Raw genomic sequence first — 25,786 nt, forward strand, 5'->3', positions numbered from 1 at the left:
TCTGACAGCAAAATTAAGATCAGCCTCTCCTTCGCCTCTACCCCTTGATAACGAGCTCTCAGGACGCATATTCATGAGATGACAGTTACAGGACCCAGGGATGCAGCCATACCCCCTCTCCCAGTTACTATATTGTGAGAATGAGTCTTTACTTCTTGAACGGGTTTGGTTCACTGCCCCCTCCCGCAGGACCGTGCGCGAGACACCCGGTGCCACCAGCTCCCCCAGAGGTGAAGACTGTGCTTTCCAAAGGCCAGTTGCCGCTGGAGGAGTGATCATTCCCCACCTGCCCAGCACCTCGTCCCCCCCTGCCTGTCACAGCCCTTGGCTGTCCCTTCCCGTCCCTCCTGCCCGTGCCTGCCCAGCTCCCCACCTTTTGCGTACCCGGGTGCCGCGTCCCATCCGTTCCCCACTCCTCATCGCTCCTCCGGGGCCCTGCCTCTCCCACTGCCTCCTTGTCCCCCAAACAGAGCCGGGGTGAGAAGGAGGGTCTCCCAGGGGTGCCTGCAGCCCTCCCCGCGAGGGGTGGAGAGGGGCAGGAGGGTGCAGCCGCAATGTGGCTTGCCCCCAGTCCTGCTTCTCTCGCAGCGGAGATGGGCTCCGGCCCCGGTGGGACCAGGGTGACTCACAGCAGCTGCAATACCAGCACTGCGTAGGTAGCTACTGCTAGCAAACACACACAAACCCCCGCCTGCTAAAATCTGGGCAATAACAACCCTTCCCGTCCCTCCCCCACACGTTAGCTCTCCAGCCCTGGGAAGCTCCGTGTAACCACACATGGCTATTAAACGCAATTTCTTTAGTTATCTTCTCTTTAGTGATATTCTGGGTGGCATTTAGCAGACAAATGGTTACTACATTACAATTTTCACCTAGTCATTTTGAGAAACTGTCAGCTGGATTAGACCAGAAAGCACCTTCGGCCGGGTGGTTCAGGCTCGGGGGGAGCAGCTGGCCCTGCCGGAGGAGCGGAGGTGGGTGCAGCCAAGCTGCTGTGCTACATCTTGTCGTTTCTGCTGACAAAGGTGAGGAGGTCCATCGCTGTGACCACACCAAACACCATCTGCTTCATGAAGGAACTGCCGTTTCCATTGACTGTAAGCACAGAAAATGCCAGTTTAGTGGAAGGAAAAAAAAAAGAAGAAAAAAACCCCCACAGCTGTGCAGAGGCTGCTATTTGTTTATTAAGAGAAAACCTGAACGGGGACAGCAGCTGTCTCTGCTCTGCCTCAACAGAAATGACTGATGCAGCCTCGGTCGGGTTACTGGGAGCACGTCAGGGAGGTTTTAGCTGCGAATAATGCACCCTTTACCAGAGCAGGAAACAATTTCCCAGTTGTTTTTACCCAACCTCTGTTCCAGTCCCGTTTCTGTCACCACAAAACTGTTCAGGCCAAATTAATGAGACTCTTCAAGAGCAGCAGTGAGACACTTTCTGCTCTGTTCTCATAAGGTCCTACATCACCATTCACAAAACAGCATTGCAACAATTGCTTTAACTATCTGATAAATGTTTTCTTAAATAAAAATAAAACTAACCACCAGAGTCCAAACACGAGATAAAACGCAACCTCCGAAGGTGTGGGAAGAAAGTAATAAATAAAGGGTAACTGTGACAGCATTAAAACAGGAGCTCTGGAAAAGAGAACGGGTGTTATTTAAAAACCAGAGCAAGAGGCACTGCATACAGCTGGCTGGTATTTTTTGGTGGGTACCATTTAATTTGCAGATACTGTTCAATTTATATTGAAATGTGATACAAAATAGATTTTCATTGTTTTATGACAACACAGCTGAGAAAGGAAATTCTGCCTAGCATTATTTTTGGTGAGAGAATTGGAAATGTGCATCAAAGACAGTTTTGAATGAGAGACTTTCGTTTGCAACGTTTTGTGGGAACACGGCTGGACTCGCAAGCCAGCTTTAGAGCTGATGGGGCTTCAGGGCGGCAGGCCAGGGAGATACAAGCAGAGGGGTTGGGGTGTTCGTGCACGGTGGGTTTCGGAGGCCCCGAGTTCAGCAGGCAGCCCTTTGCTGGCAGTCAATACAGCACAATGTTGTGTGTTGCTCACCACAGGAATGCATTGCATGTTCAATGTGTAATCCCATCACATCAGCATAATTACACCCTTCAGCTCTAATTTAGAAGACCTAAACATGGGTCTTCTGACTGCTTTTTCATGTTGCTAACATTTTAAACAAAGCAACTCCCTCGAGATAAGGTCAAATTTGTACTTCTAGAAGTTTTACGGTATAATTTTACTGGAAAGGTGTGTTAGATAAGATTTGCAGAATGGCACTTGCCACCATACCTGTTTTGGTCAGAGGAACAACAAGGTGTGGTCCCTGCTGCCATCAGGGATGGCAACCCTCATGTGTCAGCAACCCTCACGCTAACGTGGTCCTACTGCACCGTGACTCTACTGAGCTGGTTTGCTTCACCAGCGAGGCGGGTGGCTGTACAGTGGTTTGAGAATAAACCAAAGCTGCTGGTACGGCTGCTTTATTGGACTAGTCTAACGGTGCTCCCAAATTGGCAGAGCATCCCTTTATCCAGCCACGGCCCAGGTAAGGCTCATACACGGATGCCTCAGGCTGCACACATCAGTGTGCGTTGTGCCTCCTGACTCCCGACTCATGTGCCCCTGCCACAGGGGCTTGCTCACGGTCCAACACATTTGTTTTTGGCTTTCTCAACTTACCCTGGACCTCCAGGGTAGGTGTCTGATAGCACCCAGTGTGAGAGGTCCCTTAGCATATCAGTGTACCCAGCCCCCTTGGGGTGCACAGGCAAAAGGACATCTCTTGGCTGCATCTCCAGGGGTGGCGAGTGGGAACAGTGGTGTTCAGAGAAGATGGCACAGCCTCTGGGCATGCACAGCAGAAAGTCTTTAAGCAGTGGGATGCAGACTGTGTAGTTTGTTCCCTTGCACTTACATGCCTGAATTCCACCTAAGCTTTATATGATGTGCCCAAATATTCCTTTTGACCTTGCCTTTGGGCTACTAAGTCTATGGAGATCCCTAACTTCCCCCTTGTTTCCTCTGCTGCCCACAACCAGTAAGGTAGTGATTTGAATTCAAGGTCAAGAGGCTAAATGAGTACTAGAGGCCTGAGCCTACAGCTGTGCAGCAAAGGCACTGTGCCCCAAGCTGCTGCCTACAGTCCACCTTGGCTGTCAGAGGGGACCAAATGAAATCCCGTAATGAATATCTTCCCATCCCCAAAAGTGAGTTTCCATGGGAAACCATGAGATGAGGGGAGGGGATGGAGCTGATGGGTGCTTCAGCATCACTCCTGCGTGGGGGGACAACACAGCTCCCATGTCCAGGATGTGGGAAGTGCTCCTGCAGGACACACACCAGTAGCGTACTGGTCCCAGGCTCCTGTAGTTACGGTTTTCCCCCTCTCCCCTCATCCCTGTGGTGTCAGGAAAGGAAAAGGGTGAACAGTTGGCAGTTCCAGGGCTTTACGGAGCCACGGGGCAGAAATCCTTCCTGCAAAGGCTCAGGGACTGCATATGTGGAGCAGCTGTGCTGACAGCTACCAAGCTCAGTTTGAGAATTTCCCTCTCACCTCTCAAACATTCATGGAAAGCCCGTACAGTGCTTCTGCAGATACCTACACTGCATTTGCTTGTGTACAACGATAGCAAAATGGTCGTTCTCTAGGATGCAGGAAAGCTTCCCGAGGCTATCCTCCAGGCCAATCTAAACAGAACAAAAAGAGACATTTTATGTTTCACTTTACATTTAAAGAACAGTGGTGCAGAGCCTGACTCCTGCCTCTGACTGTAGCCATGAGAGGGCAGGGTGGCACCCAGCTGGACCAGGATCAGGTGCACCTCACCCACCCGCACCCTTTTGGGGAGATGGGAGGGGATGCAGGCAACCTGCAAACCTGGCTTTGCTGTAGCTGGAATACAGCGCTGTCTCCCCCCAGCCCAAAGGGCCTCCATGGGCCAGCATGAGGTGATGGCTCCAGCTCCCCTAAAACACCATCCATTTACCTCACTCCATCTCTGGACCATTGATGGCCATCCGACCCAGGCATCCCTCCCCTGCACACCCACAGGAGCTGCCCTGTGTCCCGTCAGAGCCCATGCCTGTTGCCCCAGCTGAGCCCTGGCAATGGCTGGGCTCTGATTTCAGAGGGTGCTCATCCCCCAGCTGGACGAAATCCTCTGACAATGTACGATTGGGGGTGGACATTCATGTACTTTGCTCCTTGCGTGAAAGCTCCCATGTCTGAACCCCACAGGCTCAGCAGCATTTTTGCAGGTGCCTGTCCTTACTCTCATCTCCATGTTGTCTCCACTGCCCTCCCCACCTCTCTCTACCTTCACCTCTCTGTCTTTTCATTGACCTTTTCTCCCAGCTCCTCTCACACCTCAGGGCGGTGGTGCACCCCTCCCCATCCCTGGACAGTGGTTGACACCAGCCACACCCTTAGCGGTACCTTTGAGAACTGGTCGTAGATGACCTTCGTAACGGGGTCCGAGAACTGTGCGTTTCCAGCCAGCACCGAGGTGAGGGTGTTGCTGAGGGTCACCATTCCCAAAATAAGTCTGTAAGGGAACAGGGAGTTTTCCAAAAGGTCAGACCTGAGGTAGGGCACACGTTTCATGTAGGGGCTGAACTGCTCCCTTTGAAGTCAGTGACTAAACTGCTGCTGCCAGCAGTGGGAGGCACCAGCTTTCTCCTCATCTGAGCAGGACAAGAAGATCCTTGTCCTCACCAAGCTGTTGGTTTAACAGTAAAGTCTGCTGTTGCGGTCCAGGACTTAGCAGCTGGGAGAAGAAAATCTTGTGGGCTCTCCAGCTGCCTGTTTGTGTGGGTTTCCCACCCAGCCCTCACCTCTCCTCTGGCCTCCCCTTGCCTGTGCACTGATCCAGCCTCCGCTGAGTGTGGTGGGCACTGGATTTGGCTTTGACTTTAACTAGCTCATATACAGGGAGTTTTTTTGACGAATCTTCACAAAGAGGCAGATGATATTTTAAAAATATGCATCACAGAATCTAACACAAGAGCCCCGTCACTGGAGCAGTAAATGGGACGTTCTCTTTAGCTTCATCATGGCTGCTTTTCCTATGTGAATGGCCATCTCTGTAACGAGTAAAAATAGTTACCCTGATTCAGCAACAACAGGAGCTTGGTCGTATCCCTTCTCCTGGAGGATCTCAATTGCCTTTTGACAGCTGACTTCTGGGAGGAGAATGAGAGGGGCTGAGAGATTCAGTTTCTGCACCTTGATGTTCCACCACCTGTTGAAAGACAAATGGCAGCACCAAGCTGTTACTCTCTGCTGCACGGCTGTGGGCCTTGCTCAGGGAGGAAAGGCCAGTAGAGATGAGACCAACCACACAGAGATATTCTGCCTGCCTGCAAATTCAACCCACTCCTATCCCCAAAGCAGTAACGCTACAAGTCCACCATGGCCAGGTCTTGTTGAAGCCAAGCTTTCCCTATGCCCGGTGTTCACACAACTCCAGAGGCAGGGCTGAGGCCAGCAGTCAGCAAGGTGCTGAGCTGTCCCGAATCCAAGGAAGCTACTGAGGGCTTCACTTCAAGCTCATGAGTGGAGGCCTACCAGTTTTGCTTCTTTGGTTTGTATCCTTGGTCCTCAAAATGCAGTGTTTGCAGCTCCTTCAGGAGAGAGCCTGGCAGAGATGCTCGTGTGACTTATGAGGGACAAGATACGCTTGTTTGCTGGGAACCACATGCAACTCCCAACTCATCTCAGCCCTTCATCCTTGCAGAAAAGGCAGGGCGATGCTAGAGGTTGGAAGGGCCTAAGAGCAGTTCTAACCAGGCATGAGTGGCCTTGGAAATGTATTAAGTTTTTAGGAAATATTTTGCAATAACCTTTGGTAATAGTAATCCAAAGGAGCAGGTGACACCAATAATACCTGCTGTCTTTAAAGTGAGACTAGGCACTTTCTAAACAACCAGCATTTGCCCAGCCACATGTCAGCTGGCACCAGCAGTTTGTCTGTGATTCCCTGCCTTGAGGGGACTCTTTTCCCATGGTGTGCAAAAGACAGCTGAGTTGGTCATCTTTTCTGGCCCGCAGCTCTGGAAAGTGGAAATTTACTGTTCCCTGCCTGAAAAGACCTCCAGAGCTTTTTGAAAGGGTGCTTGCTACAGGAGGGACCCACCTCCCTGCCAGCCCGATGTTCCTTTGAACATCAGCAGTGGAGTAGAGAGAGGAGGTTTTGAGTGGAGCTAGATGTTTACCTCAGCTGTTCTGCTTGGCAGGGTTTAGATGACTTGGACAATGACTGCCACGTGGGAGGGGATAGGCAACTTCGAGACAGAAATGGCTCCTTTATAGACTTTGATTGAAGAACTGGGATATCTAACCACTCAAAAGAGAGGAGCTGACATTACAGCCTCCCCAGAGGGATCCGGACTTAACTGCGTTTTTTCTACATACTAAAAGATAATACTTTCCTTTGAAGATAATAATTCCCAGACTCAGAAAGCTGATTCCCTTAGCACCGTTTATACTGGCGGAAGTTGTCTTACCAAGGCTTGTGCTCCTGGACGTCATTTAGGAAACCATTTTTTATCATCCACTTATCATTCAAAAATTTGGACCTAGAAATCACCAACAAAGAGCGAGTCTGTGAGCCTTCCAGAAGAAGTCGTGCTTTGTTTCATGCACTAGACCACAGCACTGCCCCAGGGCTCCCATGATTTTTGCAGCTGGCTGCTCTTAGCCCCTTTTAAGGTCAACGGGAGCTGCGGGTGCTCAGTAACTCTTAGAAGCATGCCAGCTATTTGCCTTCCTAACTTTAGGCATGCAAGTTCAAAAACTGTAGCTTGACTGATTCCTGCTCCGTGCAGTAAGTCAGTGACAAGAGGAAATAAAACCCAAGTGTCCCAACACCCAGCCCCTGGTGCTTGCCACTGTAGTACGCTATTTCTCTCTGTTGTTTATTTATTTATTTTCCTGGGAGCTGCTCGAGGGAGACTCCCAGCTCTGGCTCACTCCGAGTGCCATGCTATCACTTATTGGGGTGGCTCTCCAGCAACCCACATCACCTGGGCTCAGCAGTGCTACGCTCATGTCACCGAAGGGCCCCATGGCCCCAACCTGGGCCATATGCAGAGAGGGTGGGGAGGAGGCTATGGGAGCTCACACCCCGCTACTGGAAAGCAGGCAAGGAAGCGAGAAACTCACATGTAGTTCCTGACGGAGTCGGGCAGGATGACGACGCAGCGCTGACCTTCCTTCAGGTCCTTGGCAGCCCGCACGGCGATGGACATGGCACTGCCCGAGCTGCCACCTGGATGGGTACCAAGAAGAGAGAGACAAGTGTTGGGGCTGCCCAGGGTGTAGGGCCACAGTCCTGGTGCGCGGGGCACAGTGCTGCCCTGTCTAATGCTACCAGGGGCACTGAGACCAAGCAGTAGCAGAGGTGGCGCCTCATACACCAGGGCAGCTCAAGACACTGGGAGTGGGAAGACAATCGTCCCCAGTAGGTTTTAGGGTCAGGAAGAGGTAGGGACTGAAGGCATGTGTTCATATGGTGGCTCTTGGCAATGGGCTTATGAGGCAACACAAAAGTCACCTTATGAACTTCATGAACCACTTCTTGTGATGACTCTGAGGGCAGACCAAGGGCTGAAAGGTTCAATACGGGGCTATTCATACCACTGCTGCCCACACCGCACCCTTCCTTTGGGTGAGGAGAAGACCATGGCAAATCTAGACCTTCTGGTTGACGTATTTGGCAATCAAAGATTGGCTTTAAATGCATTGTAAAGACTGAAAAAAACATAAACATTACATTCATGCTTGGAATACCAGCCAACGTGATGAGAAGGCTTAAACGCTCCCTGTGTCTGTGTGCACGCATGTGGTTTGCTGCACGTAGGGAAAGCAGGTCCCTGCTTTACAGAGGCAATTCTTCCACGGGTAGTTCGAGTACTGGAAGTCAAACACATTCCACTATCTGTGTGCCAATTACACACTGCATTCAAGGCAGCACGTATTTTACAGCAGGTTAATTAGCACTGGGTCACATTTTTCAAACAAATAAGGAAAGACCCTGAAAAATGCAGTTCAGGGAACATGAAGCTATTCACAAATTATAGTTGAGTTCAGCAAGTGGTTTCTGTTGAAACACAGTGACTCTGTGCTGCTAGGCTAAATCAACATTTAAGCGTTTCATTACAAATGACCTGATCTTTTTCAAAACTCCCTGGATGTGAGCGCTCAGGACTTTTATCAGCTGTAACTACAAGCCTACATATTGTCTGGTCCTGGACGCAAACCTATAGCTATCTGCTTGGTGGCAGGGAAGGCTGAAAAACTCTGATGCTGTGTAGAGGCTGTTAGGGTACAGGCAGGGTTTGTCTGAGGGCACCTGTTCATTTTGGAAAGCCGGTGGGATCACTTACAGCTTGTTGGCACAGGGACAAATACTCAGTAAGAACATCTTACACTTTCTTTACTTTCAAACTTTCCTGGTCCAAACCTGGCATCTCTAGTGTGGCAACCGTTCAACGACAGAGAGTACAGCCTTGCAGAGTTGTTAGCGGAACGACAGTTTTAGCCCACCTGTCCTGCCCCGTGTCCCATTAATCTTCTCTTCATCTCGTGTAACACTACACCGCACAGACTTAGGCCTGAAGATCCAGTTCCATGTGCAAAAGTGCTCCAGTAAGAGGAGAGTTATTGCTTCTATAATTATTGTGGCCGATGAGTCAGATGCCAGACCACGGACTCACTGCCACACCTCTGAAGTCTACAGCGACCTACACACCAGCTCAGGGTTCGGCCATTCAGCCCTGTTAACCTAGCAGACACAAAATGCAGAGAGCACCTACCCCAAAGCATTTTGGTCCCAAAAGGATGAGGTTCAAAAAGTCTGTTAAGAGAAGCAACTGTTGTCATTGGTGCTTACCGCACAATAATCCCTCCTCTCTAATCAGCCTGCGAGACATGAGGAACGAGTCTCTGTCGTTGCATTTATACCACTGATCAACCACCTGAAATGAAAAGAAAGAAGGTTGGTTTCTGGAAGTGTTATTTCAGGCTGTCCCGAGCCTGTGAGGCATGCCATGGTGCTGATGCCTACAACACCTGGCAGCTTTGAGCTGCTTTCCACACTTGTTGAAAACAAATGCATTTGTCAGGGCATCCTCGGTCCGGAGGATGTGTCCTTGCTTGCAGGCACCTGCTCTAGCCTTTCCAGCCAGCACCCTTTCCTTGGAGAGTTAAGGATGTCTGAGAGGTCCAGAGTCAGGATGTGGTGTTCATGATGTCCTGGGCTAGGCTACATTAATGGTCAAGATTTTACCAGGCAAAATCAGATCCAACTACAAAAAGAGTTTTGGGTTACTACAGGTCAAAACTCTAAAGCCATGTGCAGACAGCAGAGATGTACTTACCGCAACACCTGAAAACAGAAAGAATCTGGGGTCGAAGGCTGTGGGGGACCTTTCTAAGAATGAGGCTGGGGGAGCACAGGCAGCTTGAGTTAGGGCTTTAAAGCTCTATGCCTGGTGGCAAGTGGTACACGAAGAAGCAACTTGACAAGAAGCTGTATGAGGTTCATGATCTGTTGTTTTACATAGCCTGGATCTTGTCTTCCAGCCCATAAATGGTGCAGGTTTTCTGCTGTGTGCGTGCCGTGCCTATGACAGCGCTCAGGAAATGCTAGCGTGACGAAGAGCAGCCTCAGCACTGACCTCTTCTGTGTGATCGTAGTACAAGAGGCACGCTCTGAACATTGGCGAGGCTGAGCTGGGGTGGCTGCTACTGTGGAATATTCCTTGTTTGCCCCTGTATTTCGGTTCTCCTTGTAGGTCGGTTATAATCAGATTTACTCAGAGAGATGCTTTAGTGCTGGGGTCCCAATCCCCCCACAACAGCTTGTTCTGCACTGGGAAGGTACACAAGTAGCCTTAGGGTTGGGCCACAGCCGGGTGCCAGAGCTGGCTACCTCTGCACTTGGGAGTAGGCTGGATGCAAAGCCAAAGTCAGATAGAGGCCTCTCATCACATGGCTACTTACTGATCTGTCAAGGACAGTAGGGATAAAGTCATGCCCAATGCCCTCCACTTCGATAGTTGTGGTGTTCGTCCTGTTCATCTCACTGGGCAGAGCGACGATGGAGCCGTCGGGATCTACGCCAATGATCTTTGAGGGAAGGAAGTTTTGTTAAACCACAAAGGGAGTTCAGAAATAGTCAAAGGAAAAATTACCCACGCCCTTATCAGCAACATTTTCCTTCCCATGATATTCATTAATATGCCTATCTACCAGCAGCATGGAGAGCTTCCAGGATAAAAGGCTACTGTTTCCCACTGGCTTTTTAAATAGATCCTAGGTAGTGTTCAGCTGCTGCAGAAGTGACTGGTGGCTTAAAATGTTATCACTCTCAAGGTGTTTGTCATCACCCCTTTGGCAGAGCTTGCTACTTCCAAAGCTCAACCCTCAGGATAGTGTGAGTGCTCCTTAATCTGCTCCAGTGCAAAGCCAGCCAGCTAGCTCAAATCTGTGGAAACCTGTGGCTACAGACATCCTTTCTGGATCTAGTGCTGGCTGACTGTGGCACCTCCCTGGTTGCTTATAGCTTTATATCTGGGCTGAGGTTGCCTCCCTCAGCACTCAGCTTGAGAAGGGATGGTGACACTGCCCCACAAGCAGCTTCAAGCAGTCAGCGACATTATCTCATGCCCAGGTCCCCCAGTGACTGGGTCCACACCATCTCAATTTGCCTCTGGTGGATCAGGGATCACTCACACGCTGGCTACGCCGGGGAGGCAGTAACCGTCAAGCCTCCAGTCTGCCTTGAAGCACAGGCTCTGCAGAATGGGCATCTATGACTGGTGTCAACCATACATCACGGAGGCTTTTGCAATGGCACATGAGAAGCACTTGCACAGTCTGCCCCCGGCTCCCTCCGCCCCCACAGAGCTGCCAGAGCAGAAACTTTCAGCAGGCAGGTTAACCAGGAGCAGGAGCAGTAATGCTGTCAGCTGGACCGGCCACTTCTGCGGGGGACATCTGACGGTGTCCTGCAAACGGCAGGGCACTGGGCAGGGTAGGATTAGTAACGGGGCTGTGGAGCCTTTGACTTCTAAGGCACTCAGATGGATCTAGGTCAAGCTTCCAACAAAAGCCAAGCTCGTTGTGAAAAAACAAATAGGTAGAGACAACAACTGCTAGCTCAGGTGAGCCGTGGGGTTAGGCTTGATCAAAAGCACAAGCAGGAAAACCCAGGGGGGCCGCGACTCCCAGTGGGCAGCCCTGCCTCCCAGCTTACCTTGCACTCTGGGCACTTCTCCTTCAGCTTCCTGGCGACGCCAGTGATGGTGCCTCCTGTGCCAGACCCAATCACCACCATGTGGACCTTGCCTGCAGGTCAGGGAAGAGAGAGGCTTGCAGGGACTCAGCATGTTCTCCAGCACGGTCTCCCCTTTATTCAGGGCCCTGTGCAGATGCAGAGCCTGTGTCCCTCGGCTGCTAGAACCCCGTGTGCGGAAAGGATAGGCAGAGGTCATGCTAGCAGCCAAAGCGTGGTCCTGTGGAGAAGCTCAGATGAGCTTGCAGGATCTGAGCGCAACTGATCCTGCCTCAGCGCAGGGGGCTGAAGGTGACCTCCAGACCTCCAGATCTCCCAGTGGTCTCCATGATTTCTGCGTCTCTGGCATCTACTGGCTTAAGGGGGAGGGAGGATCTCAGCACTTCCAGCCCTTTCAAACCGCACCACGTCGAAGCAAAGCACACATGTGAATAGCAGCACATATCAATAACAGGCACAACTTTTCAGCTAGTGTGAGCATCCACAGTGGAGAGATGGCAGAGCTCTGCCCTGGCACCTCTGTCGGTCAGGTGTAGCCCCACTGGCATCAGTGAAATTATACCGATTTAGGACTGGTAGGAGCAGAATCAGAGTCAGGCCTTCAGAGCCTTATGCTGCAACTGTATTGGGGAAAGGGGACTTGTAATTCACTGCTGGCAGCCAGCAGGAACAAATATAAACATTGTAGTAGAGGGAAGGCTGGGACTCTCCTGTTCCTGTTGCTACCCGACTGCTTTACTGTTATGATAACTGCTCTCCAGTTAAAACCCCTGAGTCCTGTTTGCATTTTGCAGTGCTCCCAGTACCGGCAATAAATTTCACTTCTATCTGCACAGACATGCACTGGGATAGTCCTTTATCCTCCCCCAGCCATCACATCAAATGCCATTAGTCTGTGAAGTTTCAGTCTATTTTGACTTGCAAATGAGTGTCCTGGATCAGACGCAGCCTGCCATGCCCTGATGGATTTGTATTCCCCAGTGAGACCTCTTGGGCCACCTTCTATTCCCAGCTGACATGTCACAGAGATGTTGTAGCCACCAAGAGACAGGTTCTTCCTCCTTGGGTACAGCCTGAATTTGTTAAGCCTCTGGTCTCCTCCCTCAGACTTTTGAAATGGGAGGCCATAGCAGGGAAGCCCTGCAGGCTCAGGTGTATCTCAAGTGGATTATGAGAAGTTGCTACACAATGCGTGTCAGTATTATTAAGGGTACCTTCACCTACAGAGGCCCTTTTGGCCGTTTCTAACATTTAGGTCAATAAATGATGTAAAATAAGCCTCTCAGAGAGGGCTATCGCCCTCTGCACATCCTCAGAACATCAAAACAACAGCACAGATGGTACCTTCACACTGCTCCAGGATCTCCTCAGCTGTGGTGTCGTAATGAGCCAGGGGGTTGCTTGGATTTCGGTACTGTTTATTGCAACAGAGAACAGCATGAGTTACTGTGTGAAGTGTAGGTCAAATACCAAACCAGCAATAGCTCCTGGTGAACTTTACCCAAAGCATGCAATTGCCCCCTCCTCTCCCTGGTGAGGGGTGGACTGCAACCTGGCCAGGCCAGGTCACAGGTATTCCTCCTGGTTGTCACTTCAGGACAGATTTCCAAGGACATTTGGTATTTGTCCACACTGGAAGATGAAATGTGCCCACAAATACTCACTTTCTGGCACTTGGTGCCCATTCGGTGTGGGGATGGTGCAGCTGTCCCATATGCTACTTTGCCAGGTTTTGTGGGATCTGGCAGTTTTGTTAAAGCTCTAGCTGCCGGGGGGAAGAGAGCTCCTCGATATTTTAGCTATTGCTTAGATAGAAGCATTTAAACCTTTTCTGTTGCCTTGAAAAAGTTGAAAACACAGCCCCACAATACTCCTAAAAAGCTCAGAAAACCAAACAAAAAATCCCTCCTCAAAAGCCTCAATACTAGAAAACTTTTTTCAAGTAATATATATATATCCGATTTTGAGAGCTGCTTTGTCATTTAGGGGCATTTGTGGTTGGCAGTGCAGCAAGTTAGGTGGCTGGGAACTGTGGGCCAGAGTAATTGTCCTACCTGTACAGTGGGATTTACCACAGGGGGTACACAGGTACAGCACTGAAATGTGTGCAGCCCCCGTGTTGACACCTGAAGCAGTTCAGGCTGCTTCTGAAAAGCGTATTCAGACATTGAGCTCCCTGTTGCTTGAAGGGAAGGAGCTTCCCTGACTCTTCTGCACTATAGGGGCTCCCTACTCTCTATAGGGATGCCTTCCTGCAGCGGGGTCAGACCGGAGGGAGAAGTGCCCTACTGTACAAGACCCAGTGCTGCAGGAACCGCTGGCGTGAATCATCGGTGTTTGCCCTTCACAGCATGAGGCTTATTTCTGAGGCAGAACAGAGGCTGCTAGCCAGGCATAAAAAGTGATTTTTTTCAGGTCAAAGTTAAATCTGAAGCAATTTGAGGAGTCTTTGAAGTGTGCAAGAAAACCCAGCCTCACCCACATCCAGGCTTTCGCAGAAGTATTACAGGTTTGGAAGTGTCCCTTATTTTCTTTCTGCCACCCTGTGCTTTACAGAGGAGCGATTAAGTTTCAAACACCATGAAACACTGACAAAATCTGCCTCCGTTGCCAGTTTGAACGAAGCCCTCAAACACAGGCACACTTGGAGCACACACTATAAACCGTGTTTGGAAAGCGAGTCAGTGGAGGAACGGTGTCTACCTGGTCCAGGATGTGAGAGTTTGGGATTTCACTTTTCAGCTTCCAGGCAACACGAATGTTAGACTCCGGGGCATCAAAGCGGGTGCACGGGGTCCTCACAATTTCAACACCCAGAGCCTTCAGAATATCGACCTTTGGGAGGGAAGAGAGTAGATGTAATGCAACTGATCCCATGTAGCGATGGTAATCCGAACCTGTGGGCTCATGGCAGCGTCAGATGCCAGAGGAGCTTTGCATGCGGGAGACATTTAGCATTTGGAGATACAATGTCCGATTCTCGGTTATACTATCTCTGACGCCCTCCTGGCACCCAGGGCCTCCTGCCTGAAGCTGGCACATGGATTCAAGCCTGGCCTCATGCCCTGTCCTACTCAGAGGGCAGGCTGGGAACACAGCAGAGGTAGGTAACGCTGTGCTGCTCATTGGTGGCTGGGGAAAGGGGCAGAGGGAACCGGGGTAGGGAGCAGCATCTCCTATGTGCTGTGGTCTGAGCCCCTGCATGCAAGGAGGAGGTCTTAAAGCAGTCTTTGCCCCAAGTCCCTTCTCTCCCCTCACCAAGCACGGGAAAGGAACAACTACAAAGCAGCCCTAGGGTATTAATCCACTGGGAGATGCAGCTGTCGGGGGGAGAGGGGGTCAAAAGAGAAGGGTGCGTGAGTGTCGGGGCACCTGGAGATGGAGCCCGTGGCAGCTGGAGGTGGCATCTGATCCAGACTGAGCTTAAGTGAGATTTAGGTTGAAATGAAGGTGGCGCTTTGGAGAAGGGCTCAGTTTTGAGCCAAGTCAGGGCCCAGGTGTGGCTTTACTGGCATGAGTTCAGCTGAGCAGTTTGTGAGACTTTTGGTTCCCCAAGGCGGAGATTTCTGCCATCTCTGGGATGGCAGATCTTGTGCAAGTGACTTGACTTCCACCATCTCAGGAAAGCAGCTCAGACAACCGTAAGTGTCTGCAGGTTAAAGAAAACCATAGAGACACAGAGAGACCAAGTGACACATCAGATGTCAGAGGGGAAGTCAGCAGGACCAGTAGCCGAGCCCCGGCACTTGCCTGCCTCTCCTCTGCTCCATCCAGCCCTTGCCCTCGCAGACAGCAGATATTGCTCCATTTCTCTGCAGCCACGTACCGTGTTTGGCTAACACATGACCCCAGCTGCACCGCTGATGCTAGATAATCAGCCAGGCCATCGCAGTGTGCTTTTTTTTCATCAAGAGGAAATCTTCTGAATAACTACAAAGCTATGTTTGTAGCTTTGTGTGTGCGGCAAGGCTCATTACCCTTTAAAGGAGAGGGCACTCCATCTCTAGAAAGGGAGAGGCAGAGAGAGACAGGGAAGGAGATGTTCCCTGGCTGCTGGGTAATACCGTACAGAGCTCTGACCTTTTCCATGCTCATTTTCTCCGGCAAGACAATGATGCAGCGGTAACCTTTCACTGCAGCTACCAGTGCCAGCCCGATTCCTAGGTAGTGGGGAGGAAAGGGAATTGGTTGACAACAGCATTTGGCAAGGCCGACCGACATGCGTTGCTTCCTACGTTCCTCTCCCCCACCAGTGAACATAACCTAGTTCACCGACGAACTACAGGTGAGGGCATCCTCTACGAGCCTCTCGGGATGTTCCGGGAGCACCAGGGAGCGCGGGAGGATGTGCTAACGGGCAAGTCGAGCTGCAGTATCCCTCTCGCTCACAGGAGTCTATTAGCGTGGCACAGAGCAAATGGCGAGGCTGGGGAGCACTTTCCTCCCCTCACCGAGGCTCAGGCCTCTTCCTTTGTTTTCCAAAACACAGGAGAGAGGTGATTTTGCTTCAGAGTGCCTTTCCCTCCCCCTCAAACGCTCTCAGTTGGGGGACACACACACACAAAGCTGCACATGTCACCCCGTGGCCAGCAGGCGAAGGGGACCTCTGCTCCAATTTCACCAGGGGTGATGGATGGAGCCAGCTGCTCCCCAGCTAGAGGAGGAAGGTGAGGCCGGAGCAGTGTGTCCCTGCGAGAGGCTGTAGGGAGCATGGTGCCGCTCCGCCTGCCCCAGGTGGGCAGGGAGCCAGCACGAGCCACCTGGGGAACAGTGCCGGGGGCACACAGGTCCCCTCGCCCCCGTGTCTGGGGGGTGTCCAGGGAAAGGGGGGCGGGCTCTGGGGAGCCTGCAGCGAACAGGCTGGTGAGGGGCAAAATTCCTAGAGACGAGCCCTGTTCTGCATGGCTAGTGAGGGGGAGGTGGTGGCACTGCAGCAGCAGAGGGGAGCACAGTGAGGGACACGGCCTCAACTCCGTCCAGAGCGTGCCTCGACAGCCTCCGCTGTGCCTTTTTGCAGGAAAGTACACTATGCAGACACACGTCCCTGACATGGTGGGGACACTGGTGCAGGCTGCAGCAAAGGGACATGGAAATTTGCACTGATGGTCCTGTGCAGGCTGCAAAATAGGGGGGAGGCTCCTCTGTTGTCCCCCCTCATTTCATACCCCACAATAATCTAGTGCCTGAGCAGGATGACAGTGACAAGGAAAAAAAAAAAAAGATTATTTCTCTTCCAGCCCATCAGGAAAACCCTCTCTGGGAACCTCTGAATATTCAAGAGCTTCCCAGCCTGAAAACGGCCGGGGTTGCTCTGGGCTCCTCCAGCTCCTGAGGTTGTTTGCCTTGCCATGAGGTAACTGCCATGCATGCCTGCACAGGCATGGGACCCTCGCAGGCCCTCGGGAATTTCAGCAATAAGGCACCTCAGCACCCCGGGCTGCCTGCGGCCATCAGGAGGGGAACAGAGGGGAGGACAGAGCCAGAGCCGCAGGGCCCCAAGCTGACCTTGTAACTGCAAGTGCAAGAGCTCCTCAAACCCCTGCCCCTCCTGCAGCCCCTCAGAGATGCCACCCTGCCCGGTACCCTGGCAGAGGGAGCATCCCTGCCCTTCCCACCTGTGTTTCCTGAAGTGGGTTCAATCAGTGTGTCTCCTGGTTTTATAATCCCGGCGCTCTCTGCGTCTTCCACCATCCTCAGGCTGATGCGGTCCTTCACACTGCCCCCCGCGTTGAAGTACTCACATTTTGCCACTGGAAATGAAAAGGGAGGCTCCATCAGGGACAAATTACAGCCGGGAGCAGCAGCTCCTTGCTCCCCCAGCCCTCTCTGCAGTCATTTGAGGACACCCATTCCTCCCCTGCGGGACGGTCCTTTGCTCAGGAAGCACATCCACCATCTGCTTATAGGGTGCCACAGCTTGTCATGGGATTATCAATCAGCGTACCTGCCCATAGCCCATCTTCCCCCCACGTTTCGTCTACCTGCAGCACCCTGAAGGCAGCGAGCAGGCCTGGTAAGTCCAGGATGGGTTTAGAACTGGACATAGAGTGATTGCTAGGTGGAAGGTCCCACACTGGTACGATACACCTCGCTGCCCTGCCTTGAGGACTCTTCTCTGTGCAAGGCACTGTCAGGGTTAACATCAAGATCTCACAGTCTTTCCCCGGGCATGGCAGTTATTAATAGGTATCTAAAAAGATGCCCTTCTGTAGGGATGATCTGTAGCCCTGAATGGGGTGCCATAAAGAAAAACAAACAATAGAAAGGGCACCTTGAAGTGTCAGCCAAAATTATGCTTTCTTCGCTGAACTACCAAAAAAACCCAACTAACAGAGACTTTCCAAGGCACGCTCAAACTGCAAGGCACACCTCTGTTCCTAATCAGGCCCTCCACACTGCTAACGCTCAGGGCAGGACTCTTCCCACCAAGGTTTTGATGAGCGTCTACATCTGCACTGGTGGTACTCTGCTCTGTTTTACAACAGGGCAAAACGGGTACTTTCAGGGTGTTATTCACTTCATCCTAGCAGAGACAGCTACTTCAGGCTGACAAATCAACCAGACACTTGAGCAGCCAAAGCAATGGGGCAAAAAAATCTTTTGCTCATTGTTACATTTTATAATGCAAAGTGCCAAAACTTCAGCTACTCAGAGATCCCTGGAGGAACAGAGATTACAAGGTAATCGTGTCCAACCGTAAATGCTTCTTTGATGTGACAGTGCTGCAAACTTTTGTATATTTGCTTGGTAAGAGGCTCTGTGCTGACCTACAGCTCAGAGGGGACCATGCAGCTGCTCTGCCTGTCCTACTCTCCTTCCCCTCCTGCACCAGGGGAGGGAGACACCATCCCAGCAAACAGAGTCTCCCCAGCTTCCCGGCTGCTGTTTCCACCAAACCCTCCTGCTCCAGTAAGGCACTTGCCCCAGCAAAACATCCTCCAAGGGACAGACTGCTTCAGAGGGGGACGAGACATTGCAGACCTGTCATCCTGCCTCTGCCACCTCTGCTCCGCGGTCCCCTACTGTCCCCTGAGGTCTCATTCTGGGAAGTGAGAGGTGGTGCAACATGGAGGTTGCAAGGTTAGGGGCCCGAGGATCCCAGATCCTGAGAAGGGATCTGGTTGACGAGCACAGCACCCTCCATGTGGCCATGTGCCCAGTGGAGGCTGGCTTCTGGGTGAATTCCTGGCTGCCACATAGGACTGCAAGGTTCCGCTGTGCCCTTTTATTGAGTGGGAGCACTCATCAAGTCTCTCCTTCCTACCCAGCTACGTGACACTCACGAATCTTACTGCCTGAATCTTGCTGTCCTTCTGCCCAATTTGGCTGAAATTAATTAAATAGGGTTAAAAGTTATAGGAAAGGAGACTGAAAGTCCATATACACAGAGACAGTCTAATCATATCATCCTTGTTTCTGTAGGGGACCCGGCTAAAACCAACTCTTACATGAGATACCAGCACTATGCTAACATCCCCTCGGGGGGGAGGACTTGGGTCCTGCTGGAAAACCTGGCCCCACAGCCAGCGCCTTGGCCTGGCTTTTAGCACCAGGGCCTGGCACGCGTGTCGCTGACAAACCCAGCTGTCTGCAGCCCCTGCTGCTCTGCCCGGGGCTGCGTTTTGGGAAGGTCCCCAAGGGAAGATGTCACTGCCCCCAGGATAGCGATGCAGCAGACGGCAGCGCCTGGCCCGGCTCCAGCTGACCTGGCAGAGATGATGCCACGGTAGAGCAGAGTCCCCCCTACGTGGGACCTCTGCCTGGCAGCCATTGGTGTGTGTCCCCTGCAGCCCAAACTGCTCCCTCTGCCCGGACAGGCTGCAGGAAGAGTCCCACCGTGCCCTTCGCCCTGACCCAGCCACCACATTTCAGGAAGGCTCAGCCAGTCTCTCCTGTGCACACTACATGCTACCCCAGGTGCTGCAGCATCCCTGCCCGTTGCCGTGATGTCATCCACCCATCCCTAAATTCGGCCCAGCTCTCCTCTGAGCTTATGCTGCAGTTATTTGGGGGGAGAGATGTCTCCACTACCATTAGCCCCCTACTCATTGCAGCTTGAAACCATCCTGTTTGGTCTGACAAATGACTGTAGTGTAACCCAATAAGCGGGAGTACCCAACACGTGCCACATCTGCCCCTCCCCATCTGTGCTTGCTCTCCACAGAGCCTCTTCTGAAGTCCCCTCCAACACCGCCCCTCACCCTCACCTCGTGGCATGGAAAAACCTGGTGGAAAGGGGACACTCACAGAGCTCACACTTGAGCCCATAGGACTTCCCAATCTTGTTGACTCGGACCATTGGGGTGCAGCCAATTTTCTTCAGGATGTTGGGCAAGATCTTTGTTTCTTCTGGCCTGAAATAATGCAAAAAGAAAAAGAAATATGTCAAATCAAAGCAACAGTTATGCAACAGGAACCACGATAAAATCTGAGTGAGGTTTCAGCAACTTTAGCAAGGCCACCGAGAGACACCCCAAGAGAAAAGGTCCCCATTGACAATCAATGGCAACAGGAGCTAGTTATGGTTTTCCATCACTCTTACAATGAGTTATTAATTCTTTCACATAAAAAAGAAGGTAATTAATTTTCAGGGCTGTTCTGAAATGTCTTGTTCTGGAAGGCCTTAGGCCAAACACATAACTAAGGGAAGTGAGAAGAGCTGACAAGCCTTGGGGTTTTACATAGTGGGTGAGAAAGCCAGAAGGCCGAGCACAAGGCTCCTCCTCTTTTCTCCGTCCTACCCAGCACCACCTCTGCTTTTCACATTTTCAGCTGTCTCTGGGCCAACTGTTGCTTGCCTGGCCAGGACTCCCAGACTTGCAAGGATGGCTCCAAGCCATCAGAAAGGCCCAAGCCACAGGGGACTCTGGAGATTTTTTTGCAAATGATTAAACTGAGCTCTTGGATCAGTGCAATCCAGCCTCCCGGTTTTACTAGTCTCTGTCAGACTCCGGCAGAAGCCAAAAACCACGTCACAGCAGTTGCAACCAGAATGAAAAAGACTTGTTTGCCCAACACACAACCAAATGCATTTTGCCACACAGCCAGGGAACTCGTGTCCTTGAACTTTTTAAAAGATGGAGGGAAAAGATTGACGAGGGCTGCATTTATTGGGGCCACAAAAGTATTACCGCTGGTTATAGCCAGCACGTCTCTCTCTCTCTGAGTGGGGTGACAAAGCCCCGCTCCATCACTGTTCAGCTCTCCTTTGCACAGCTCTTGCCTACTATCACCCTTTGAACCTTGAACCCAAGTTATCCTTCTCTGCTATCGCAGCCAGGCAGATGGCTGTCTGCTGACAGAAAGTCCATATGGTGCAGGGATGACATGCTGATTTACTTAAAGACACACACCTCCCTCCAGGTTTTGCAAGCATGATATAAACACTTCTTGCTTTGCATCCTTACATCTAAAGCCCAGAAATGATGAAGTATTACATGTGTGCTGTTACCTCTCCCTCCATGCACGTTACAACCTCTATTGAGTGCTGGTAAATGTGAGGCAATAACTCAATAAATGGGCTTCCCCCACAGCCGCAGCCATTTTCCATCTGCTCGAAAAGCCACTAAAATGCTCAAGGATTTCAGTGGGGCTGAGCCATAGCACAAGGGGACTCCAGCTCCTTCAGGCAGTGTTTAACTAAAGCCTGGCTTTCAAGAGAGTGACCTGTGTATAACATTACATGTCTAGATTTCAGGAAGTCAGCTCCAGAGAAGAAAGCAAGGCCATTTATTTACCTTCAGCCAGTAATTGTGGTAAACGAGATGCTACTGTGCCCTTTGAACCCCAGCAAGGTGTGATGTGGCAGGGCAAGGTGCCATGCGGCTCCGGGGTCTGCAGTGGTGGAGCCTGGCGAGGGGACAGGGAAGGGGAAGGCAACCTGCACTGCCTTGCATGCTGGGGCGAGCCTTGCTGGGAGGGCGAAGGTGGGAACCAGAAACTGGATGGCTTTTTTGCATTGCCACCAGCTACCATCCCCTAAAAAGAATAGCCTTTCTCTCACCCTGGGGCAAATTTTCTGCAGTTCCTATCAAATTCCTTTCCTAATTGCTACCATATTTTACTACAAAAATAAAATGAGCACAGTCAGCTTCCTTCACCAGCTGCGTGAAAGCAGTGGTGAGCCTGAAAGCAGCAGGTCTATGGATACAAGAATCTGGGGCAAATGCCTTTGATGCTTCTAAAGGATGTGGTGGGGACACTCTGGTCCCACAGCTGCTGGTATCAGTTCAGGATCGCAGTGGACAAGGACGCTTTTTCTCCAAGATTTCTGCTTTTGCTTATGGCATGTTATTCCATAAGGTGTCCACGGGAAAAACAGTCCTGGCAAACCAAGTGATTCTTGCTGAGGTTATAGCGGGTCAGAACTGGCTCAAGGGATATCAGAACTAGTCTACCTCTGTATCTTTGGAAAAATTTAAATAATTAATATTCTTAATTAAAATAACATCTTGTCTTCTCCCCCCCCCATCCTCTGCTTCTACCCCCAGAACTCAATCAGGTTTCACATGGGAATCTCAGAAAGTCCAGAGATTTTTGGTACATCGGCTGCCATCTGTGGTTTACCCAGAGCAGAGGAAACAAACTAACTCCCTCCGTGCACTTCTGCAAAGTAAAAGAAACCCTGTGACGTGTCCCAGTGTATTTTCTTCACTGCTATACAGTGGGTTATGTTCCAGTCCCTGCCCCAGCGATGCTGCATGGGCCCCCTCAGCCAGACCCCATCCCCAGTGAGGTGCCCGATGCCTGGGGCTGGGGCTGCCCCGGTGCCCCCCCTGCACCCCCCCCCTCTGCTGCCTACCTCCTGGCTGGGGGGTGGGATGGGCCCTGGCACTGGCCCCACCTTTCTGCTCCATGGCACCCTGATGCTAATTTGCTAAAAACAAAGAGTATTATCCTGTTCAGTGTGATAACTGAGGAAAAAAAAACCATTTTGACTGAAAAGAGCTGATCCTGTCCTCGGGTGCTAGCTGCAGGGACTGCGCTGGGTCAGTGCCTGGATGCACGTTTGCTGGATCAGCTCTGAGGCTGTGGAGCCCACTCCTCCTTCACGGGCCAGACCTGGAGGCTGTTTTGGGCTTCACACATGCTCTGTGCTCTGGCTGTGTCCTGCCTGGCATAACGTACAAAGCTCCCCCAGCCAGCTCCTGGCTGGCAGGCGTCCGCACAGAGCAGTGCCACACCTCCCACGGGCTCTGGTTCCTCACATGCTGGAGCTGAATTCATGTTTTACATCTTTGGCACGGCAGGGATGTGTCTGCAGTTCCCCTGACGTTTATAGGACAGCCTTATCTTTAATAGCTTGTCTGGGTCTGGTTTGCTGGGCCATTAAAGCACCTCTCGTCTAGCCTAGTCTGGGCACTTTGGCAGGCTTACCTCACCCTGGGAGGAAACCCGCTGCTGTGAGGACAAGAGCCACTCATAGCAATCACTTTGCCTTGCACTGCACTCTTGGGTCACTTACGCAGATTGGGAAACCTCTGCGTGGGCCATTTTCTACTTATTTAAAAGCCCAGGCCCTGGTAATCTGTTTTCATTAAAGTCTCTTAGCCATCGGTGAAGACTGTTTATTACTTAGAAATCTTCTTACAGACAGCCTCGGACTGTTTGAATGAACAAGGGCAGCCAAACTGCAGCCCTTCGACTGATGACCGTGTGGCTGTTACTGACTGTGCTGTACAACAGGATGGGTGCGACAGCTTTGGGGTGTATGCGTGCATTACACTACAGCCAGGAACGCCATTACTGCATCTCCTCGAGTGCCTAGCCGTTGGGAGTGCCTTCGCTTCTGCTGTGCAGCACCAGACTTCGCAGAGTCCACTTTGCAGAAGCGTACAAGTCCCTGGTTGAAATCTCTCTCTGAAATATCTTCAGCTTAATTCTTCTAAAATGAGATGCCCCGAACTAGCAGATGCTTTCAAATGTGTGCTGGAAAACACAGAGCTGAGTCTCGAGCCACCCACATCTCTCTGCAAGATTAAAGGGAGTGAGAAAGTTCTTCCTGGAGAGGAGATACTAGGTGGGTTTTGCCTTCCGGAAATAAACCATCATCAACATAACATATGGTCAAACTACTGACTTCTGGTCATGACCCTCCTGGTGTAACAATAGTACTTCATCTTCAGAAAAAGGTATTGATCTTCCTGCACACTGAAATAACCAGCAAGAAATAATTACTTACAAGGGCATACAGGAGTGTGGCGACTTGGTGGCAGGCGTTGCAGCTGTCCACGTGCACTTACTGGGCAAGTTGGGAAGAATCCACGTGCTGTCGGCTTTGCTTTCCTGACTTCCCACGCAACTGCCGTTCACGAGCAGGCACGTCTTGGTCAGCTCCTGTGTTGTGGAAATAGAGACGCACGGTCACCTGGGAGGAAAAGCGGATGGGCAGGCACCCGGGCAATAATTGTTGAAGGCAAGGGACGACTTCCATGTTTGGGTGTGCAAGCAGGGTGGCCAGCCTGCATGGGGCATCCCTACCACAGCATTTCAGAAACCCAGTTCTACAGATGCATCAAATTGCACTTTTTGGAGTGGTACACTAAACCGCATACATACATGGTAAACCATCACCTGGCCACCATCTGCAGTAAGTTTTCCCCTGCTCTAATGTACATTGAAGCATCTCCTCCACTAGAAAATTTGGTGCTCTGTATTTAATTATTTGGTCAAGAGCAGTATTTTTCACCCTAGCAGTAAAGAAACTGTAGATAAGTCTTTCCAGCAATAATCTGAGAACGCTTGTATGGTGGTAGCGGGCCTCGCCTCTGCTCTGGCATCCGAGTATATTAAAAGTGAAAAGAGAGAATCAATAGAAACAAAGCATCAGGGAAGGGCAGCAAAGGTTCTCAGGGGTTCAGAGCAAGTTCCACAGTAAAACAGCTTAAATAGAGGAGGATTCATCGAACTGGAAATGAGACTGGTGGCTGGTGGTGAGAGCAGGCTGTAAATCCTGGGAATCTGGAGAAGGTGACTGAGAAACACTTTTTTGTTTCTCAGCATCAAATAATAAGGCAAAATGAAATTATCAGGAACAACTATAGGAGCAGAGCAGGTAAAAGTGAAACGACAAAAGGGTTAAACAAGTTTGCAAAGGTCGGGTTCATTAGTGGCTTTTAAACATACTGTCCCTAATGGTACCTGTGCTCTGTGAACATGGTAATTTGCTGTGCTGGTTTCTTTCTATTGCTGGTGCATATACAGAGAAAAGGAGGAGTCTAGTTTTATAGTTTATTCTCAGCATCTGCTACTGACCAATAGCAGAAACAAAGGTTACATGGAGCTTTGGTGTGACCCTCTCTGGTGCGACCCTCTGCAATTCATCAGCCACCCTTTTGTGCTAAGGAGACCAGCTGCATAGATAAAAGACACATGATTTTGGTATTTGGAGGTTTGTTTTCTGGCTTGTTCACAGAATGAATTTGCCCTGATTCAGCCTTTGTTGAATAAAGGGACCTTGCGGCTCAGTAGGGTCATGGTTGGAGACTTGTGTCTTACTTCGATTGATGATGAAAGTTGGCGTTAACTTGCTTGTTGTAGCATAGCCTGCCCTATCTTCCTACACTACTGTGGTGGTGCATTTTGCAATTAGAGCAAGCGTAATGCTCTCGTTAACTTTACTGCAGTAGAAATTCTCAAGGGCTTCCTTCCACATTTAGCTTCAGATTGAGAACAAAGACGTCATTTTGAAATTTGATAGAACCGAAACAGTGACACGAAGAAGAAATACGTCATTTCTAAATGCAGAGGACTGCCTGTGGAAGGACCAGGCCTGCTGCCACTGTGGAGGGCAGGGGATGTGGGAAATCCACTCTAGCTATGCCCTGGGGAGGGAATTCAGGCAGCTGACAGGAGGATGCTGGAGCCAACATGTGCAGCACAGATAGCGGAGGCCGACAGGTCTGTGGAGCATCCCAGGGCATAAAGCTACCGCTCTGCCCCTCCTTGACACCCGGGCTGCCTGCAGTGCCTGCGAAACCCAGCTGACTCACAACGGCCAGGCAAGCAGCCAGCATGCTGTTATGGCTGGGTCCTGATTATCTAATTAATTTGTGGCTCGACATGTGAGCCCAAGGGCAGCCTTAATTACCATTTCTGCCATCCTCCTTCTGCTCTCTTGCTGCCTTCACCCACTTGGCAGGAGCTTCTTTGAAGCAGCACAGCGGGACTGCCTGAGGTCAGCGCCGTGCTTTCCCGGTGATTTCCCCACTGGCTGGGAGGATGGGGCTGCTTTTCGCTCCCTGTGTGTTGGGCTGTCCCTGAAAGACAGAAATACACCACACCTTTATTCTAGCCATAGCAGAAGGTTGAAACAGCCCGCGGCATGCAGCCGAGCTTTCTTCTCAACCAGAGGCACTCGGGCATCTCTGAAGATGGAGGTTGACAACCTTGTGACACTGCCTGGCCCTGCGACTGAAGCTTGAAGCAGGATGGCAGACAGGGGACACCGGGCCGCCTCCATGTCAG

General features: G+C 51.1%; 1 protein-coding gene across 1 annotated transcript; it reads right to left on the reverse strand.

Moving 5' to 3' along the window:
* Positions 1-807: 807 nt before the first annotated feature.
* LOC143155903 (cystathionine beta-synthase-like) lies at positions 808-25,510 on the reverse strand. Its single transcript, XM_076328879.1, has 16 exons — positions 25,410-25,510; positions 23,502-23,656; positions 19,568-19,674; positions 16,936-17,070; positions 15,401-15,480; positions 14,024-14,155; positions 12,665-12,734; positions 11,282-11,373; positions 10,027-10,152; positions 8,915-8,999; positions 7,186-7,291; positions 6,528-6,599; positions 5,129-5,263; positions 4,459-4,567; positions 3,626-3,710; positions 808-1,095 (listed from the first exon to the last, which is right to left on the reverse strand). Exons 1-16 carry the CDS (start codon positions 25,419-25,421, stop codon positions 998-1,000), a joined length of 1,599 nt encoding a protein of 532 aa, XP_076184994.1. The 5' UTR covers positions 25,422-25,510; the 3' UTR covers positions 808-997.
* Between the last annotated feature and the right edge of the window lie 276 nt (positions 25,511-25,786).

This window comes from Aptenodytes patagonicus, chromosome 1, assembly GCF_965638725.1.
Source record: "Aptenodytes patagonicus chromosome 1, bAptPat1.pri.cur, whole genome shotgun sequence".
In the NCBI taxonomy this organism is placed as follows: Eukaryota; Metazoa; Chordata; class Aves; order Sphenisciformes; family Spheniscidae; genus Aptenodytes; species Aptenodytes patagonicus.